The sequence below is a fragment of the Cercospora beticola genome, chromosome 3 (genome assembly GCF_033473495.1).
Source record: "Cercospora beticola chromosome 3, complete sequence".
NCBI classification, from domain to species: Eukaryota; Fungi; Ascomycota; class Dothideomycetes; order Mycosphaerellales; family Mycosphaerellaceae; genus Cercospora; species Cercospora beticola.
The window spans coordinates 169964-190886 of record NC_088937.1 but is presented as its reverse complement, the minus strand read 5'-3'; the positions used below and the strand labels follow the sequence as shown (position 1 = coordinate 190886).

Sequence of the window (20923 nt, the reverse complement as noted above, 5' to 3'; positions counted from 1 at the left end):
GCTTCGACGTAGGGCGTGACAAGCCTATTGGGATTACAAAGCTCCCGGTGTCTCCACGTAAGCATCATGTAACGCAAACCTACTCAACCTCCTGATCTTCTTTCCAAAGAAGTAGAACAAGATGTGCAGAGGTACGAGAAAGGCACATACGGCTCCAACGAAAGTGATAGTCTAGGCACGAGAACGTCAGCTCGTTTCTGGACCTTACATGGTATCCAACTTACGCGTCTCAGGCCAACTTTCTCACGAAGCATACCAGACAACATTGGAGCAGCAGCACCGACCGAGTACCTCACAAATGCACAAGCTGCCAGCGCACTATTCGAATGCGAGACATACAAGTCCTGCACATAGACAGTGGCGGTAACCCAAACCATGTACATGCCGCAGCTGAAGACAATCGCTGCTGCGGCCTGAAGGAGCCAGTGCGTCTCTTGAGAACAACCGTAAGCGAACCAGAGTAGACCGACCGATAGTAACGCCATCCCGATGATCTAGAGGTGTTAGCGTGAATACCGCTTTTGGGCTGTAAGGAGCTTACAATCGGTGGCAACCTGCTCTCAGGTGCAATTGGCAGACCTTTGGCATGTCTTTTACGGAATCTCAGATTCGTGTCAACAACCAGAATTACACATCCCAAAGCGAAGCCGAGCAATGTCAAGCACAGCGAAAGATACGCGGCGGTATAGTCCCAATGCCTCATGCCGAAGGCAATCGGTATTTCCGAATACGTCAGGGTTTGAATAAAGTAGTCCATCGTGAAAGCCGTTGTCACGACGATAAGCACTGGTTCCTGAACCAGCATCTTCCACGGCTTGACAAGATAGTTCGACAGATTCACAGGAGTCTCATCTCTCTTTGCATGCCAGCTCCAGTCTCCTGTGGCGAGGCGTAATCTGCGTGCCTTCTGTTGGAGTAGAGCCGGCTCTAGCGTTTCTGGCGTCATGCTGAATGCGAGGATCATTGGAAGAGCAGTGATGCTCACCAGGGAGAGTGGCCAGCGCCAATCCAGACCGGACGAGACCATACAGGCTGCAACCCCGGGTCCAAGTGAGCCACCTATGAATGCCGCTGTTGCAAAGATCTGGTACCCGATCGCTCTGCCGACCGGTCCGTACAGATCAACGAAAACTCCAGGAGGTATAACATAGGCCGCGCTCCCACAAGCGGCCGATAAGAATCGGCAGATCAGCGCGGCTCTCAAGCCATCCATCGCTGTTACGAGATAATTGAACATAAGGAAGCCAGTCATGCCCAGCACAAGAGGCCTCTTGCGTCCATAGCACTCGGACGCTGGACCAAAGAAAACAGGACCTGCTCGTAATCAGCGAATTGGCATACCGAGTTGATGGCTCATCAATGTTGCCGAATGCCAGGCCTGCAATGTAGACGGTAACTGCCAGCTGCATTTCCCCTAGATCGTGTCGCTTAAAGTCGTCTGCTATTTGTCCTAGCATCGAGCTGACAACACTAACGGCGAAGGAGATTATCAGGTTCATCAGACTGACGTTGATGCCAATCGCCATTTTCGTAATGCTTCTGAAATTCCTCGGGTTCTCCTCATCATTTTCACCGGCCCAGCTAGCCAGATTGGTATTCGATTGCGTCGGAAATGCAGTCTCCGCATCTTCTTGCGGCCGACACAGTTCTTCAGATCGCTTCAGGACTTGCTCCAATGAGCACTTTGTTAATTGGCTTGAAGAGGCGCTGTCGAAAGATTTACTGCTGGCAATCGAAGACTCCATCGCCGAATTTGGGATCTCTGCTTCAATCGAGGCATCTGATTGTTCTGGGGTTTTTGCAACGAGAACGAACTCTAGGCTCCTCGAGACTCACAAACATTTCGCCTCGCTTTTTCCAGGGCATCGACAATGTTCGCCCATGTCTGCCAGCCAGTGCCGCACAGACAGCATGACGCAAAACTGCTCTCGCCTATCAGATGCGGAATCAAGACCGGGCAGTGGGATCTCTGGTCGTAGTTTCAAAGGACGCAAACAAGCTAGCCGCGAGCAGGAAGGGTGTGCAAAGTTGTGTTGGCGCCAACCCGGATGGTCGATTGTTTTGTGCGAGCAAGTGCCGACAGCGACCAGTGTATCGAAGGCAGTATAAAGCACGCTTCGAAAAGGCATTGAGACATGCAGCGCGAATCGGGTGGCCTTTTGCAAAAAGCCATATTGGGAATCGCGTCTGTAAATTAGATGTCGATGTCAACGTACGGATGACCTCTTAAACGCAGCACGCCCACTTGCTCAATCTGTCGAGGTCGGAAGGATCTGCTATGGCGGTACGGACTGACAGTGTCTGCTACGTGGCCGAATTCTGCAGCTTTACCATTGCCAGTAAGAGAGCACGCGACCACTTGCCAAGTCGAGGACTCCAGGCGTGTTTGTCTCCATGTCGTGTGACATGTCCGGGCCGACGGCATCGTGCGTCCGTGGTTGGTACGCAAACAGATGCACACTGTGCCTCTGCACAGTTCATATTAAATCATCTTCTCTGCACATCCGAGAAGTTCGAGAAGACGAAAAGTCACGAAGAGACTGAAAGCTCTGGCATTTGATATCTTGGAAAGCTTCGCCAAAGTCTAAGTCCCAGTCCTGCGAGCATCGTGGAAATCAGCATGGTCGGAGTCTGGAGTACTTTGATTTGATGGATGGCCCTGAGCTCGCACAGAACCGGTTGCAGCGCAACGCTCTGCTTGCTGCCGAGCCATGTGGATCCTATCATCATCGGTGATGAAAACGGCATCGTCCCGAGAGCTCAATTGCAGAGCACATTCGACTGTCATTGAGAAGCACTCGACGTCCGAAGAAGATAATTGCCGACGCTGTGAAAAGTCCAAACATGCATAGAATGTTGTGCTCATTCCTGCGACGAAGCAAGAAGCAAGTGCCAAGCTCATGTCAAAGAAAGCTTGACGCGTCACGCGTAGTCAAATGCGGCCCTTCTTGATCCCTGTTTAGGCCGACATGCCAATGAATCCTTTGATCGAGATCCATATATCAGTAGCCCGCATCTCATAGATTGTCGATCGTTCTCTTTGCTCCTAGATTCGTCCGAGGTTGACATTTCGTGGAAGTCCTAGCCAGATCCAAGGTCTTCGGAGCCTGCAACGATTGTATTCGAAGAAGTACGGAGTACGAATAGTTTGGTAAATATGCCTATTCGATGAAATTGCAGTTCATAATCGGCAGGTAGTAATAGACTGCGAAGTTGAAAAAGAATCAGATATCCCAGCGTATTGGAGGCGAGATAGCGGATCCACCCCTGTGCAACAGGCCGCGTTCGAGCCTTCTCCATTTTGAGAGGAAAGAGTGCGTTAGCACTTGCGTGTGCGTGATGTCCGTTGATGCAGAAGGCGCACTGCTCTTTCCCTCATTCCAGTCGCGAAAGGTCGGACGGTTCTTGCTTCGACTTCTTCCGGCGTCTCTTCACCACAACAAACCATCGAACAGATACGATTTCTGCCAGCTCAGTCAGCATAAAACAACCAAACATAACAATGCGTACCTCACAATTCTCATCTTGCTTGAGCATCTTTGCTTTAGCAGCTCTCAGTAGAGCCGAAGATCCCAACACCAACGACTTCGAGTGCGTCCTCACCTTGAATATCCTATCATCCTCCATCGCCGACTAATATTCTCCCCTCTTTCTCACAGACCACGAGCAATAATCCAACAACCCGCCGCCGAGCCCGCAATCTCCCAAGCCCCTTCCATAACAACAATCTGGATGGAAACCACAATCGGAACCTCACCAACCTACGTTCCCGTCGTCTTCACTCAGACCTTCGCCTCTGTGCCAGATCAATGGCCCGCACCCAAAAGTGGAGCGATAGGATATGGAACTCTGCATAAAGAAGATAAACGCGCTGAAGCAGAAGCGACGCCTGCGCCGACGGCAACAAGACAGGCGGTGGTAGATGTCGTTGAGTTGAAGGATGCAGGAGGCGAGTGAAATGAAAGCCGCAGGACAAGACAACAAGAGAAGATGTACGACTCAACTTTCAGCAAATGTGCTAACATCCACCTCCACCTCTTAGCAACAACCCCATCTTCAACCTCCTCACCATTCGCAACAGCCTTCGTCATCGAGCTACAAACTTTGATCCACACAGTTGGCGTGCAGCCCGTGATCGAAGTGACCGAATTGACGGAAATTACACGAGACATCACAGTCGAGGAGGAGGAGGCCCAGAATAAACCACTCAGCATCACCAGTACCCGAAACGTCAATGATACAAGGCCGACATTTCCGGCAGAAATGAGTCCAGAGTATATGCGTACGAAGCTTGCGGGTGTGGAATGAGGAGGAGCTTGAGGGTCTTCAAAGATGGGATATTGTACTGTTTCAAGGAATAGGGCATCTTCGGCCTTGTTATGGCGGGATCAGGTGGGATAGATGAGCGTTGAGCCGTGGAGAAGTCGAATGGCGATGGAAATGTGGTGACTTCATGACAAAATAGATATATGAAGAATGTTGAGCAAAAGAACATGAAGTCGAGACAGCAGGCGCGAGTGGAGGTGAGATTTCCCGAAACTCTATTCACATTACTCGTTTTCACACCTCCGCCAGCACCCAGCCCCCATTACTTCATATGCAGACCTCAACATCTCCTCCCCTTCCTACGGTGACCATCAGCAATGAAGAAAGCTCATCAGAGTCGAGAACAAAGTTTGTGTCTGAATTGTTATACCCACACATATAGTACAACCCTTCAAACAAAATAGCCAGCAAAGAATGAGCAAAAAAGAACTCTTCTCCACGCTATGCTCCTTCTATTCGCCCAGTATGCGCCACTGTGGAAGCGCATTGAAGATGACATTCATCATCGACAGACACTCCACATCTCTCAAAGCAAAACAGAAATAACAAAGAATCCCCAATGCTGCATAAACGAACATGGTATCTGATGGATTTCGATCCAATGAAAAAAGGCGCAGCGCTCGGAGAGAAAAGTTGGAGAGTTGGCGGTCACTGTGCAAGTGCTGCCGCTCTCCAAAGGTGTTTCGGGAATCCAGCCTCTTCACACGGACCAGCCGTGTCATTGCATTTTCGAACCTCCGCCAGGTGGTGATGCCGGGCAAAGAAAAGGTCCAACAATTATTAAGATGGTTTGTGTTGTGTGTGAGGTCCAGAGTACCTTCCCCAGAAGAAATAAAAGCGTAAGCAGTGTCCGCCCTGTTCCCATTCTGTATGCTCTCGCGTCGCGGAAGAAAGAACTCGAACTGGCTCGGTTGCTTGCTGCCTGGTTGCTGATGAGGTGTGTGCTGTTACAGAGTAATCCTTTCCCGTGAACGCCGGTGGGACTTGAGCAGAAAATACAAAGTCCGAACAATAGGCCGCCGCATGGAGCGCGTGGTATCGTTCTATTAGTGCCGTCCCGAATCAAAAAACGCATTCGTCAAATTCGTGTATGTATTAGTAGGCCGTGACTTCTGTCGCGTGTGGCGCAATCACAGCCGTTGGTGTGATGCTGCCGCCGTTTTGCTGCTCAGCCATGACGGCGTCTTCGTATCCGATGAGCGCCTGGCTGTGCAATTTGAAGGATTCGCCCATGAGCTTTGTGATGCTGGAAACAAATTAGCTTGTGGTCACGCAATAAGCAACCTGAGACTCACCCCCAGACAACCACTTCGTCGATCATGCTACCCCATAGTCGAGCCACCGTGGAGCTCAATTTTTGGCCAAAGCCATCAACTGTGTCGTCGTCGAACAGTGAGCGCAACTTCTGGTACATCGCCTTCTCGTCCTCGGTCGCAGGCTCTTCCTCGTGTTCGACACGCCAGAGCCATAGACTGAGGATGACGATCAAGTCGAGTCCGCAAAGCGGGTGCTCGATGCTCCAATTTGTCGCTGATGTGCGCGCTACCCAGCGGATGCCTTGCAATGCCGCGACCTCGATGCAATCGTAGCACGACTGGATTACAGTAAGCATCTCCTGGCTTCGCTTGACCTTCTCTCGCGCGTGTGTCATCGCCGCTGCTACTTCGTATGAGTCGTGGTAGCGAAGTGCCTCCTGGATGGCCTTCAGATCGACCAAGAGCCTGGTCCGCGTGTTGCGATACATCGCCATTGCGTTGAAGATGAGAGGATGGCCCTTGTGAGGAGCGCTGAGCTGCACGACCACTGTTTCAGGTTCGCACTGTTCAAGCGACTTCTCCCAAGTCTCCAGAGCAAGTCGCAGCTTGTACTCAGTGACAACATCCTGGAGAGCTTCCGGGCTACGCTTGTGGTACCACACTTCGAGGAACAATGCGTTAATCATCACACGAGTAGCGAATGCGCTGTATCGGGCAGTCTCGCCTTGGAACAGAGCGTCGTGAGCTTCTCGAAACGTGATGATGGTCGATGCCGTCAAGCTCTCAATCCAGCTGTCATTGTCCGCTGGGTCCAGGTTCCACAGAGTCTCTGACGAAGGCAACTCCAGGGTGTCGAACTCGTTGAAGCTGATCGCAGGCGTGTGGTTATAGGTCAGCGTCAACAAGCCAAAGAAGATGTAGACCGCATAGTAAGTCCGCCGGCAGCCTTCGTCCTCGATCCACTCGTCGTGGGTAGGCTGTCGGCCTTCACGTGCCTCGCTGCGCTTTTGCAACTCGTACCTGTTTCCAGCGACCATGTTCGCCAAAAGCGACTTGATCGAGCATGCCCATTCAAGACCTTTTGGATCTCCACTCCAACTAGCGAAGCTCATGTTCAGGAGTGACGCTTGCATCATCCAGAGAGGGCATTTCCGTGAGCTGAAGTCATCCTTCTTCTGCAAGAATTGCTGCACAAGCACTTTCGAGCCGATGTGAAGCATGTATGCCTGATCCTGCTCGAAAGTGTAGAGCGCACCAATGGATAGCACTGCAAGCAATAATGGTGCCGGCACAGTGGCTGGGTTGAATGATGCTGGGTGGAGGAATGGCAGGTGATGATGGAAGAAGTTGAAGTAGGTCGACAGGTAGCGGTTGAGCACGGGCATCTGGGGAAGGCGGAAGGTATGCACAAGCGCATCTTCGCTGTCGCAGCGGCGGATGTTCTCGATAAGCAAATTCATCTGGTCCTCGCCTGCTACCTGTGGAGCCTTTGTCATGGTGCACTGTTGCGCAGGGCCAGGTGACCTGCGATAGTCGACCGGGGAGACTGGACCCATCATGTTGGGAAACGGCGACAAGGGACCATTGGGCGACAGGCCTCCGATCATGGATGAGGCACTGAAAGAAGGCAGGCCATCTTGTTGGCTTTCGGTGCGTTCCATGAGCGGTGGCAGTGACGAGTTCGAGGCACCCAGTGTTGCGGCGGCATTGGGAAATGGCAGCATGTCGTGGGAGCCTTCACCGCCTGATGAGATCGAAGACGCGGCTTTGGGCAACTGCGAAGTGCTGATGGTTTGTGGCAGCATTTGATCCCAGCCTTGCATCTGTGGCAGCGTCATGGAGCCTGGGTAGGGAGGCGCGCTGGTGTCCATCATCGTTGGCAGCCCATGCGATGAGATGAGTGGCTCTGTGGTGATGGAACTGATGTCTTGACCCGACATGGCGGCCTTTTGCTGGAAGTTGGTCATCAGCATGGCGGCCTGCTCGACATCGAGGGCATTGGCGCTATCGGTGAACTGATCGAAGTCGGTAGCATCCATGTCGGTGTTCTTGTTCGCATCGTCATTTTGCTGCGATGCAGTCTTGTTCTTGCGCTTGTTTCCTTCGCTCTGGAGTGGCACACCGCCATCTTTGGCGTGGACGGTGCGGTCGTGGCGGAGGAGTAGGTCGCGGCGGACGAAGGTGCTGCGGCATTTCATGCACTTGAAGGGTCGCTCTTTGGTGTCTGTGATTTGGCTTCGTGTTAGTTTGGGATGCTCTGTCCTGGTGCGCGACCCCGCCAGTGCTCGTCGCGTGCAGCTGTTGCGACTGCCCCACCACGCGACAAAAAGTGTACTTACGGGACCTCTCATGTCGCGACCGATGCTCTGAGCGCGAAAAGGCGCGATTGCAGAATTGACATTTGTAGCGCTTCTCTTTTTCCTTGACATCGGTGGGCGTAGACGTCGATGGCTTGCGCCCGGCGTTGGTCGGGGCGGAGGCGGTGGGCAGTACGCCTGCTACGGCCGACATGGTTGTCGCTGGGGGAGCGTGGGGCTGGATGGCGATGGCAGTGTTGAAGAATGCGCCCTCCGCGGCCAGCGACTCGGTGTGGTTTAAATCTTGGTGGGTTGTGGTATTTGTCGAGGGCGATGGATGGGTGTTTGTTGCATGTGGCAGGCGTTCAGGGCGGTAGGCTTCGCCAATGCAAAGCACTACTCGACTGCGGTGGTGATGGCAGTGATGGCGGTGATGGCGGTGATGGATGACTTGCTGTCGCTAGGTCGGCAAGACAAGGAGGGGTTGATGATGGAGGGAGGAGGCTGGTGGGTGTGAGGAGCGGGCAAAGGAGAACGCACGCTTGAGAGACGAGATCTCGGCACGTTGCTGGCGAGGCCCCGCCGCCGGCACGCCTTTCAGCATCACAACCAGCACACGCGCGGTGCACGCTCCTATTCTATAAGCTGCAGAAGCACCACACGTCGCTCTCTGTCTCTACCTAGCTAGCTCGTCGCTGCCCGCCCTTGACGACGACAACGTGGCAAGCTGGGGACGAACGGCCATCTACTATACTCGTTCATCGCCGCCGGGCCCTTCCTCAGAATCCTGCAAGAGTCGCGTGATCGGTTTCCATCGCACACGAGGCGCTTGTGGCAGAGCAGGTGTGAGCTGGCCAAGTGCTGTAGAACAATGGAAGAGCTGCTCGCGCCTCACCTGCTGCGCCGCTTGCTTGACCGCTTCCACATCCTCCACTTCGCTGCAGTGGTTTCCTGTCGCCTGTCTCTACGCCTCACACCGACTCCAGAGCCTCATCTCTATTCGAGTCAGCCAAGCGGTGCGGCCGACCCTCCTCATCGAATTCAGTCCCGCTCCCGACTCGTGAACAAATGCGCGTCGCACCACCCACCGTCATGCGGAGCCGCGTCGCTGCCCCTCCTTTTCCAACCAGAATCGCCGGGACGCCGTTTTGGTCGTTTTCAGCGATCCATCGATGCGTGGCTGAAAACACGTTCCCGGAGTCTGCGTCTTCATCTGCTATATGCAGATACGCAGTACGCCCATCATCCGTCATCGTGGTCTAAACATCAGCCACTGTATCACTGCTGATTCTGCATGCTCGCTGCATCATTTGCTGGTTTGGATATTCGATGCGCATTTGGCGAGACGGGTGGAATCCCAATTGACTGCCGCGGGATCGTCTCCATTGTTACCGGGAGCCTTCAGCCTGGTTCCACCGTCTGCTGCTAGTGCTTCGGGGAAGATGGCCCCTCATTGCAAGCAGGCGGCCTCTGCCGCGGTCGCAAGCTGACCGGTGTTCCGGTTTAGCTTGGCCCAGTGCGGCAACCATAATGGAATTGTCTGTTGTTGTCGACAACTCTGCATCCCTTCGAGAGAGTTAACAATGTTCAGAAAACTGCCCATTTGCCACTCCGATGCATCCCCATCATTGCCAGACACCGAGTGCAACACAAGGCAATATGGGGTGTCCTTCCTTGATCGATCGAATCTCGGCTACTCGTAACCCGGACCCCTGATTCGACGTGACCGACAACACTCTTCTCGTTGACAAATGCCATTGTCGCTGGTTGACAGAAGCGACATCTGAGATGACCAGGTAATAAGTGTCGTAAGTCTGTCGTCAATCTGCCAGTACATTACATGTATCAGCGCCCTTCTTGCTTTGCACACGTTCGACGAGATGAGGCTGGAACATCCGAGCATGTCATCAGCCTCACTCTTCACGACACTCACCCCTCCAGCCCACCTTCGCGGCAGCGCGGGGCTTCATCTCCCCTTTCTCGGGCGAAAATTTGATTCATCATACTCAATTTTCATTTGTCGTCTCGCTTCGCCTTTTGCGCATTGTTACCAGGATCCCACCACACGGGACAAAAGAACTTCGATCGTTCAGGGCTTGTTTGGCACTTGCCAGCCATCTCCATAGTAGTGTGCCGACATGGGGGTCGGGTCGGTGGCAGTTCCCCTTCCACCCGCTTCTTAGCTTCCGCCGCGGCGCGACTCACGAGCCCGAAGTCGAAAATGTGCCGTGCTCCCCAAACGGATTTGCATCTGTTCGAAATGCGACACCCCGCCAGTTGGATGTCACGGACGCCCTCCATCGAATGGTCGCGGCGTTGAGAGAGAGAGAGATTGTCTGGGCTCCGACATGCCCCGTCGGCCGCTTCAACCAATTCATACTTTGCCGTCACGATGAGGCGCTCATCAAACATGGATACTTCGCAAACGCCTGCTGCACAAGAACCTCCCTCCTCAATCACATCTCCGCACTACCCAGGAAGTTCAGGGTCTTCAACTCACGTTGCTCCGGGATTGCTCTTTGCAAAGTTTCCCGTACAGTTGGTCGATGGCTCTGGGCCTGTCGCCTTTCCTTGCTCGATGCTCACACTTGATTGTCGTATAGCAGCAGCTCATTATACAGGATTCTCGGTTTACGTGCATGCCGGGAGATTGATTCGTGTTGTGCATGCAAACAACCACGCGCGTGTCCAGCATGTGGGTGGGAAACAAGGCTCTTGATCAGACGCTGTCCCCGCGACGCGTCGGGACAGAAGAGGTAATGTTGACTGTTATTGCTGGGGTGGCTTGACCTACAGGAGATCACCATTGGGCATGGTATTCGAGTGGGCTTGCCTTTTTGAGAATTACGCCGGGCACTCCTGCTTGATGGTAGAGAAAGAGAGCTTGCATTACTGCCCAGTCGACTGCTGAATGCCCTGTGATAGCTTCGTCGCTGCTTATTTCTGGGCTGGCGGAGACTGATAGCGAATCATAAAAGCGGCTTGTTGAGTTTTGACTCGTCGCCCTAGGGCCTGCAGTTGTAGCGGTGCCTCTGGGCGACAGGTGAGCAAGCGGGGTGCGGATGCGTTCGCGCGCAGTGATCGCACAGTCAACCATTCCGCTGCCAGCTTCACCTGATTGCAATCACATTGTCGGAAGTGAATGTGTGTCCAGAGCTCTTGGTGAAGCCGTCGGGCGTATTTCGAGTACCCGTGCCGCGTTGTTCTGAGCTCAAGCAGAAGCGCGCTGAGTGGGAGCAATTGTCCAATCCCGCCGCAGAAGTGGTCGTCGACGGAGACCTCTCAGGCGCCGCCGCTCCACCTGGACCACCACATTGCTCATTTCTTCACCTCGCCCTCGCCCGAATCGCAGATCGCATGGTTTTGCCGCCGCTGGTTGGCTTAGCTCGCCGTGTGCGCCTGCTGCGACTGACGCTGGAGCAGAAGGAAGGGGCGTGAACCCGACCAGTCGGCCAGTGCAGCCAGCAGAAGTGCGTCCATTCCAGCAGGCCCAGCTCACAGACATACATACCCCCCTTCGGCCGCCCGGGGGTGACCGCGACACCGCCCGCCCACCGTGACCTCGACGCCGCAAGCAAACACCCGCCGCGGGCGCGCTGCAGGACCTCCGCCGCACCCTCCACAACACCTCCGCCAGCGACACGACCCGGCAGCCGCAGCGCTCACTGGCTGCTGCTGAAGCTGGCCTGGACACGCGACTCACGCGCAGGTGCGACCGCCGGGAGGAAGTCGCGCGGCAAAGATGAACGGCGGACTAGCGGGCAGCATTAGCACGGGTGGGCAGTTGTACGTGCGAGCGCTGTATGACTACGAGGCCGACGACCGGACCAGTCTGAGCTTCCGCCAAGGGGACATCATCCAAGTCATTACGCAGCTCGAGAGTGGGTGGTGGGACGGTGTGATTCACGGTGTGCGAGGATGGTTTCCCAGCAACTACTGCGCCATGGTGGCCGCGCCGACCTACGATGATGGGACCGCGAGGCCAGGCAGGAGCGATTCGGACGCGGAAGAGTCAGGCGGAGAATACGATGATCAAACACACTTTGGACCAGACACTGCCCGTCCGGCTTCAGACGTGGCGACGCGGTCACAGGAAGAAGCCGCGTTCTGGATTCCACAGGCGACACCAGACGGCCGGCTGTTCTACTTCAACACATTGACTGGTGAGAGCACCATGGAGCTGCCTCTCGAAGCGCCCACTTCATCAAACGAAACGGGGCCGCGAGATCGAACGAACATCTACATTCCAGATATTACCAGACCTCCGGCGGAGTTCCTGCAGTCGGGCTACGGCGGCGATGATGACACGGACTACGCTTCGCAGTCAGAGGCAGAGGATGCTTCTCTGACACGAGGTTCGAACCCTTCCAGCGTAAGTTGCACTCCTGCACGTGCTGTGCGTCTTCTAGAAAATGAGTGCCACCTCACTAACGCAGATTATCTGTCAGCAGCGACGCAGACGTTCATACCTGTCCGACGGCGTGTCACCTGCGACGTCCATGGATTCGCTGAACGCGACTTCGCCGTTGAGCCGCTCTCGCACAAATCTCACAGAGGCAAGCAACGCATCGATTTCGGCAATGCAGCAGGGTATGGCGCCGGTTGGTGCGACCATGCCCTCGTTCGCTAATGCGTCTGGTCACACATCGAGCTCGTCGTTATTACCTCGGCGCTTCTTTGACGATGCGCATGCCACTCCATTGACGTGGAATACTATGATCGAGGACATGCGTCGCGCAGTTCAACGATATCGAGAAGTCATTAACGCAGGCGATCGATCAGAATACGTCCGGAAAGCAGAAGACATCTCCGACCATTTGCGCCTGCTCCTTGCGGCGGGCTCCGGCACGACCGACAACCATTCTGGCAATCCGTCCATCATCTCGACCAACAAGGCTCTCTATCCGCATTTCAGAGAAATGATGTCAAGATTCTCAAAGCTGGTTCTTTCATCCCACATTGCAGCTGCCGATTTTCCGGCGCCGGATTCCGCCCAGAAGTGCTTGCAAGAAGCCGAGGGCGTTTTGCATGGCGTTTACGGCTTTGTTGAGATCGCGCGACAACAACGTGGCGAGGAGATACCGAGGCTGACTCCAGGCTTTGTCACGGGGAGCCATGTTGCTGGAAATTGGCAAACCAATGGACTGGACCGGAAGAACGCTTTGGCCCACATGTCCTTTATGGACGACGACCAAGACAATGCGCTCGAGCCACGCGAGCATTTGAATCAAGCGCTCCTGGAGCGGCTAGATGATTTGAAGCGGCTGATTAACACCAGCATCAAGAAGCTGGACGAGCACTTGATCCTTCGCGACAAGCTCATCACTCCTCAGAAGCATCGAAAGATTGGCGACACTGTGTGCAAAAGTGGAAGTGGGGTCGTCGAGGTTTGCCGTCCATACTTGGCGACAATTGAGTCGATCAATCTTGCGCCTCTCAATTCTGCAACGCAAAGTCCATCGCTGGACGAATTTGCGGAGCGCAAGCAGAAATTGTACGATTCGACTTCGGATCTCATCGTGGCGTGTCAAGCTGTGTCTGCTCCGTTGAGCGACGAATGGTCTGAAGTGAGAGGTCCCTCGCTGGAAGAGCGCTTGAACCGAGTCAAAACCGTGGGACGGGAGCTTGACACTGCCGCGTCTCAGATTCAATTTTCACTGCAACTCTTATCGGAATTAATGCCTGCCGACCAGGCTCAACAACCTGACACACCAGGCAAAGAACCTGCCCCAAGAGATTCGCATCGCCTGACCGACGGTGGTGCACCTTTCGAGCAGCATCATCGCAACAGCTCGAAGACGCTGAGCCTCCGCCCAACGATCGCTGATGTTGGCCAATCGCGCTCGTACACCGAAGGCACCCAACCAGTGCGCGATGCGCAACGCCAAGGCGAGAGCTCAAAGGCGAGTCGGTTCTTCGGAGAGGTGCCCGCAGAGAACATGTCCGTGACCAGTGGCGGGCGCGATTCGGAAGAGGTGCCCAATTACCTCAAGCTGGATCACGAAGGCGACATTGCCTACGACACGAAGACGGACCCACCCCAACTTCGCGGTGGTACGCTGACTGGATTGGTGGAGCAGCTTACGAGGCACGACCGACTGGATTCGCCGTTCAACAACACGTTCTTGTTAACGTACAGATCCTTCACCACTGGACCAGAACTATTCGAGATGCTTGTCAAACGATGGATGATACAGCCTCCACCTGGCGTTGCCAACCAAGATCTTCAAACCTGGATCGACAAAAAGCAGAAGCCGATCCGATTTCGCGTGGTTAACATCCTGAAATCGTGGTTTGACAACTACTGGATGGAGCCCAGCGACGACGTCAGCCAGCAACTCATGCAAGAAGTGTTCAAATTTGCAAAGGACACTGTGCAATCGACGAGCACGCCTGGCGCTGGTCCCTTGATGACCTCGATAGAGCAGAGAATGCGCGGACACGATGCTTCGAACAAGCGACTTGTCCTGACATTGAACTCACAGGCGCCTCAGCCAATCATTCCGAAGAACATGAAAAAGCTGAAGTTCCTCGACATCGATGCGCTGGAGTTTGCACGGCAATTGACGATCATCGAATCCAAACTTTACGGCAAAATTAAGCCCACTGAGTGTTTGAACAAGACCTGGCAAAAGAAGCTCGCGCCAGGTGATCCCGACCCAGCTGAAAACGTCAAAGCCCTGATTCTCCACTCCAACCAACTTACAAATTGGGTGGCGCAGATGATCCTGACCCAAGCAGACGTCAAGCGGCGCGTGGTTGTCATCAAGCATTTTGTGATGATCGCTGACAAGTGTCGAAGCCTCAACAACTTCTCATGCCTGACGTCCATCATTTCTGCGCTCGGCTCGGCGCCTATCCACCGACTGAATAGAACCTGGTCGCAAGTTAACGCTAGAACGACACAGTCTCTGGAGTCGATGCGAAAACTCATGGGCTCGACCAAGAACTTCAACGAGTACCGAGAGGCACTTCACAAGGCAAATCCGCCTTGCATTCCATTCTTTGGTATCTATCTGACGGATCTGACCTTCATCGAGGATGGTATCCCCAGTGTCATCAAAAAGACACAGCTTATCAACTTTGCCAAGCGCGCAAAGACGGCAGAGGTCATTCGGGACATTCAGCAGTACCAAAACGTACCGTATGGTCTGCAACCTGTCCCGGAGTTGCAAGAGTACATTCTGCGTAACATGCAGAGCGCTGGTGATGTGCATGAGATGTACGAGCGCAGTCTGCAAGTGGAACCCCGCGAGCGTGAGGACGAGAAGATTGCAAGGTCAGTTGAATTTTTCGCTGTGATGGAAGTACATTGCTAACGTGACCGCAGACTGCTGTCAGAATCTGGCTTCTTGTAGAACAGGGAGCGCAGCATTTCTGAAGCATCTTCCTTTTCGACTCCTAAGCTATCCGCGAAGAAGTCACAATCCGCCGTGCCATTCCAGCCAGGCGAGGTTTGCTCGAGTCCACCCAGTCCGAAGAGCGGCTGGTATTCGTGAATGGACGGCGAGTCTGGGCCAAGTAGGGGAAAGTGACGACCCCACAACAGCATTCCATACATCATCTTTGGCTATCTGGATAATCAGTTAGAACATCCTCCCGCCAGGTCGGTCGGAACAAGCAAGCACAAGGCGTGGCTCCTTGAGAGATGGTGATGACGATGGAACGAACGTAATGACAAATTCAAGAAAGAATGGTTGCTCAACAGTGCTTCTGGTGTGGTTTTTGTTTTCTTCTTCGGGTCACACGTGTCACTTTTCGATGATTCGAAGGATCTGCGAGAATGGTAAAGATGTCGAAATCGGCACTGGCGTCACGGCGCACGCGTGGGAAAAGACGACGGGAGAGGAGCATACTCATGTCTCGCTGGCAGGGATGCCGTGAGCTGGCAGTTCGGGGTTGTTTCTCTGTGCTGCAGTCTCATTCTCGACTGCAGCTTTTGCTGTGCGTTACCAATTAGCTAGCACTTCTCTACAATTAGTGGCAGCTATTCTTATCAAACATATGTTGCACTACAGCCGCCGGTCCCAGCGGACACCTGCAGGAACCGAATTTGAGTGGATGCGAGCACAGCGAGGGGTTTTTTGGGCTTGTGTTTCCTTGTGACACGAGAGACGGGTTGACTTTCTCGTTTACTTGCGACCAAAGGGAGCAACAGACTTGACTTGCCTCGAGTCAGCGCATGTGATCGCTCGAGTGGCAGTCGTTGCTTCTCACTCTGTTCACTCAGAGTAAGCCTCAGTTGGGCCAGCGCGACACAAGAACAAGCACAAACGAATCTGTCTCTTCCCGCGACCACCAATTCGATCCCTCCAATACAACACAACTTCTTCTCGACCGGAGTTTTCCGCACCCTCATACCACAGCCATGCGCTTCCCTGCGCAAACACTACTTCTCCTCTTCTCCCAACTTCTCCTCCTCCTCCCAAGTGCAACAATAGCAGCAAAATGCGCTTGCGGCTACACAACCTCCAAAGGCGCCTTCTTCACCGACGCCCTCGAAACCGATTTCTTTCACGTGCGAGATCTGGCTCGAGATACGGATTCCGCATGGATTCCTCAAGCTTATAATGTCACACCTGAGAATGCGAATGGACCTTATGGGAAAGCGAGTCAGATCGAAAATGTCATTACGAATCCTGTGAGAGGTGGGAGAGATGTCTGGGATGGGGAGGGGATGAATGGGGGAGATCCGGGATTGCAGTTGTGGACTCGAAGCGCGCTGATTCCCTCTCGCGATGACGACGACCACGACGATGAGCATGAGGGCAGAGGAGGAGATAGTAAGATGATGATCCCCATGTCCGAAATCGTCTCCTCTCGAACGGATATTCTCTACGGTTCTTTCCGTATCGCACTCAAGCCTACGAATATCAACGGAACTTGTGGGGCGTTCTTCTTCTATTTCAATGATTCTACGGAAATCGATATGGAATTTCTTTCTCGCCAAACATCCTCCTTCACATCTACATCGACAAACGAAAACAGGAACAACAGCAGCAGCAGCAGCAGTGTAAACTTGGTCATCCAATCCCCCCAATCCGCAAAACAAGGCTACGCTTCCGGTCCAGATTTCATCCTCAAATCTCTCCCCTTTGATCCTACGATGGGATTCAATGAGTTTCGATTTGATTGGTTTCCCTCTCATGTGGAATTCTTCGCGAATAGCGTTCTACTTCAGAGGATGGAAGCTAATGTGCCGAGGGGACAACCTGGGGCACTGCATGTTTCGCATTGGAGTAATGGGAATGAGGGGTGGAGTGGAGGGCCGCCGGAGAGGGATGCGGTGCTGATGGTGGGGTATGTGAAGGCTTATTTTAATTCTTCGAGTGGGGAGGAGGGGTGGAGGGAGAGGTGTGAAAAGGCGGACGAGGGGGAGAGGGAGGTTTGTAAGGTGGAGGATCAGGTTGTGCCGCCGGATCCGGGTGCTGGGAATGGGGAGACGGTGTTTCTGACGGAGCAGGGTGGGAGTGGGAGTGGAGGTGGAGGTGAGGAGCCGAAGGAGGGTGGTGCTGGAGGAAAGTCTTTTCCAGAAGCGTGGTGGAAAGCTTTCGTGTTGAGTGTTGTGGTGCTACTACTGGATGTAGCTGTATAGCGTGCTGAAGAAACTCAATCAATGCCAAAAATGCAAACGTTCAACGCTGCCTCCAACTCCTTCGCTAAAACCCGCAGAAAGTAAAGTGGAAACAACAGGTATTCTATACTGGAGCCACAAAACTCTCAATGCTTTTCCTCCGTGTGTTTCCGCGCTTCAACACGTGCTCACTTTCCAATTTCTGATTCAACGAGTGGCCTTTGATAAGTACGACAGCCACGATAAGTCCAACACCGCTAATACCACACATCGTTGCAAACAGTTTCTGGAAAGCCCACGCGTAGGCACCGAGGATGGTCCTCTTCTGCTCACTGTCTGCCATGGTGTGCAACAGGTGAGCGAAGCCTTCGGAGTTCTTGGCAATAGCTTCTGGTAGGCCGAGCTCTGTCAGACGATGCTGCAAGAAATTCTGAAAGATCGTTCCGCCGAGAGCGACGCCAAAGCAAAGACCGAGAGATCGCATGAAGCTGTACATTGCCATGGCGTGTCCTGCATCCTTTTGTTGGCAAGCAGCTTGCGAAGCGACGCTGTGTGCGATGAAGAGGATTCCTTGTCCAAGGCCAGCGGTGATAAAGAGGAGGACCCAAGCGTAAGTTGAGATATCAGCATCGAGGAGTGTGAGAAGTCCGATCGCCATTGTGTTGAGGACCCAGCCTGCCCAGATTGCCCAGCGATAACTTCCTACTCGGACGATGACCGGACCGACGATTCCGCTGACGGGTACGCAAACCAGGCCAAAGGCGAGGATGTATGCGCCTGCGTCGGTGGCGCTGTACATTTTCACGCTCATGAGCCAGAGACAAAGGAAGTAGACTTCTGTGAAGAGGCACATGGCCTGAAGCACGCTGCAGAAGTAGATGCTGACGGCCGACCAGGACCGGAACAGTGACAATCGAAGGAAGCTAACTTTTGCCAAGCACCGTTCGTAGAGCCCGGTCACGAACACGATGGCGAGACCGAGGATCATGGGCACAAGAGTGGCGGCGCTGGTCCAGGGATATTGGCTTCCGCCCCAAGTGACGCCGACGAGGAACGCAGTCATGCCGGTGATGAAGGCGCCTGAGCCGATCCAGTCTACGGAGCTGAGCTTGTCCTGGATGGTGCTCTCTGGTCTCTGGTAGCGAAGCACGAAGGGGACAATTGCGAGTGCGATGGCGCAGAAGGGAAGGTTGATGTAGAAGAGCCTGCAATGCATTAGTCTTGGCAAGAGGAGGATCCGATAAGTAACACTTACCATCGCCATGTCGTTGCGTTCACAAGTGCACCGCCAATAACTGGTGCGATATTGAATCCGATCGAGACAACGAATTGCTGCAAGCTGATATACTTTGCACGAGCACGGAGAGGGATCAGATCGCTCATGATGATCAAGTTGATACTGAGGATACCTCCGCCACCTATTCCTTGAATCGTGCGTCCAGCGAGCATGCCGGCGACATTGTTTGCGGCGCAGCAGATGATGGAACCAATTGTGAAGAGTGCCACAGCGGTGCAGATGGTCCCACGGCGGCCAAAGATATCGGCGAGCGCCGCCATGATCGGCTGAACGACGGCATTTGCGAGCAAGTAGGAAGAGGCAATCCAGAACGTCGAAGTCGCATCAGCGTTGAGTGCGCGTGAGACTGCCTGTCACGATGTCAGCGTTGAGTTTTGGAGAGTCATGAGTGGGAAGTGAGCACGTACCGGCAGTGATGCAGTCAAAATGGTCATGTCCAGCGAGATAGTGAAGACCACCAGACATTGCCCGAGAACGATCAGCTTGACCTGCTTCGATGGCTTCCAGGCAGGCTCGACCTCGAGCTGACTCTCCGGGTCGGCGATGGCGTCAGGACTAGCCGCCATCGTGGAAGTCGTGATTGTCGTCGCGCGCTTCTCGTCGAGGCTAGACAGCGAAGATGTGCTCGAGAGGGAGACATGTTTTTCCTGCTGCGTGGTGGTCGCCATGTCGTTTGTTTGCTAGAAGACGCGTCACGAGGCGCCTGCGTCACTTTGTGTAACGGCAAGGAAAGTGCGATGTGAAGGCAAAGCTCAAGCGGAAAGTGCAAGTGAGGGCTTGAAGCAGAAGTGATGGGGAGGCAGATATCGTCCAGGGTGTCCTTACATATATTCTACGTCGTGAGGTGATTAGGCAGAAAAAGGGAGCTGCACGGCTGCGACCAGATGCCTCTATCGGGGCGCACGACAGCATTGCGTGCATCGAGGCCAGTCGAACTACCGGGGAAGCAAGCGGTGTTCAGTGTCTGCCAATCTGCAGCTGAAAAGTCGGTATCTCGTAGGGCTGGACAAGCCATGTGAAGGCAGGTCCTGCAGCCCTGCCAGTCACGCAGCGACATGAAAGCCATCGAGTTGCAGAGTGGAGCAGAATGCCATCTTGCGGCTCAGGACGTCGCCGAGATCTATGATCGTGGCTGCATTCGCGAACGGTGTATTGCGCAGTGCTACCATAACGAGATTGTGCACCACCAGGCTGAGCATTATGTGGCTTGCATACAAGCCAAAGCTTATGCACCAGTAGTCCGCCATTTGCACGTGGGAAGAAGGCTTGATAGCGTCTCGAGAGCTTCGTTGTACGGGTTTCGTCCTGTAGTACCATTGACGAAAATCATGGTTTCAGCCTGGCACCATGAAGCTGTGGTGTATCGATCGAGGTCAATCAGGCATTTCTGCAAGGCCGACTCATCATGCGAGCCGTGAATCGTGACAAAGTTGGCACGCGTGCCGTCTCGAGCTGGATAGCAAGGCTACTAATCGTCGACAATCGCGTCAGCCTTGCCACGTGCAACGAACGTGTAAGGCATAGGCTTGGAGCTGTTGCGGTAAGCAGCGCTGCATGGCGCTTTTGTGGCTTGCGTTGAAGCTGTTTAACTTTTCGGACTGAGCGACAGGCTTGCTGGCACGACTTGACACGTCAGCTCCTCTGATGTGCTCGTACTTGAGGTAGAGGAGTTCACAGGCTGGATCTGGAGTGCAGATCGTGAGAGCAGAGCAAGAGGTCTGCAGGCAGAACGTGATTTGCGACAGTCGCAAAGGCCGTGAGAACTCGTCGTGAGATGTGAAGTGTGAAACGGCAACGGCAGTGGAAGTGGGGCGGATAGGTAGGGATGAATAAGCGAGACGCACCAAGAGCTTGTCACGTGCACTCGCATACAGAGCGCGCGTTTGTGATTACCGTCCAAGTTCACAGAGTACTGCACGGCGAGCGTTCGCACATCGCATGTGCTGACAATCTCAGGAGCCAGCGCATGAAGGACCTGAAGCCAGTGTCCACGCTCGGGATGTGTGGCCTCAGGCTCGAGCTGAACCTGTCATTAGGCCGTCTCGACGGACCTCTTCTGCTTCAGAAATTTGAAGTCTCCCGGATTCAAGCATGTGTTCCGATCCTGTGAGTACAGAAACTCGATCATTTCCCAATGTTGCAGCGACCAATTGTTGGCGCTCGAAGCGGAGGA

At 54.0% G+C, this 20923-nt stretch overlaps 6 protein-coding genes across 6 annotated transcripts; 3 read left to right on the top strand and 3 right to left on the bottom strand.

Moving 5' to 3' along the window:
* Positions 1 to 33: 33 nt before the first annotated feature.
* RHO25_004045 (uncharacterized protein) lies at positions 34 to 1252 on the bottom strand (the record flags this gene model as incomplete). Its single annotated transcript, XM_065602511.1, has 3 exons — positions 34 to 171; positions 225 to 494; positions 542 to 1252. 3 exons carry the CDS (start codon positions 1250 to 1252, stop codon positions 34 to 36), a joined length of 1119 nt encoding a protein of 372 aa, XP_065458583.1.
* Positions 1253 to 3502: 2250 nt separating this feature from the next.
* Positions 3503 to 3957, top strand: RHO25_004044 (uncharacterized protein; the record flags this gene model as incomplete). Its single annotated transcript, XM_065602510.1, has 2 exons — positions 3503 to 3591; positions 3660 to 3957. 2 exons carry the CDS (start codon positions 3503 to 3505, stop codon positions 3955 to 3957), a joined length of 387 nt encoding a protein of 128 aa, XP_065458582.1.
* A 1464-nt stretch (positions 3958 to 5421) lies between these two features.
* Positions 5422 to 8093, bottom strand: RHO25_004043 (uncharacterized protein; the record flags this gene model as incomplete). Its single annotated transcript, XM_023594978.2, has 3 exons — positions 5422 to 5572; positions 5622 to 7806; positions 7922 to 8093. The coding sequence occupies 3 exons, from the start codon at positions 8091 to 8093 to the stop codon at positions 5422 to 5424; spliced, it is 2508 nt and encodes an 835-aa protein (XP_023456693.1).
* Positions 8094 to 11621: 3528 nt separating this feature from the next.
* RHO25_004042 (uncharacterized protein) lies at positions 11622 to 15237 on the top strand (the record flags this gene model as incomplete). The annotated part of the gene is made up of 3 exons (XM_065602509.1): positions 11622 to 12251; positions 12331 to 15158; positions 15210 to 15237. The coding sequence occupies 3 exons, from the start codon at positions 11622 to 11624 to the stop codon at positions 15235 to 15237; spliced, it is 3486 nt and encodes a 1161-aa protein (XP_065458581.1).
* Positions 15238 to 16247: 1010 nt separating this feature from the next.
* Positions 16248 to 17474, top strand: RHO25_004041 (uncharacterized protein; the record flags this gene model as incomplete). Its single annotated transcript, XM_023594976.1, has 1 exon — positions 16248 to 17474. The coding sequence occupies one exon, from the start codon at positions 16248 to 16250 to the stop codon at positions 17472 to 17474; it is 1227 nt and encodes a 408-aa protein (XP_023456700.1).
* Positions 17475 to 17577: 103 nt separating this feature from the next.
* Positions 17578 to 19418, bottom strand: RHO25_004040 (uncharacterized protein; the record flags this gene model as incomplete). Its single annotated transcript, XM_023594975.1, has 3 exons — positions 17578 to 18658; positions 18709 to 19100; positions 19158 to 19418. 3 exons carry the CDS (start codon positions 19416 to 19418, stop codon positions 17578 to 17580), a joined length of 1734 nt encoding a protein of 577 aa, XP_023456699.1.
* Between the last annotated feature and the right edge of the window lie 1505 nt (positions 19419 to 20923).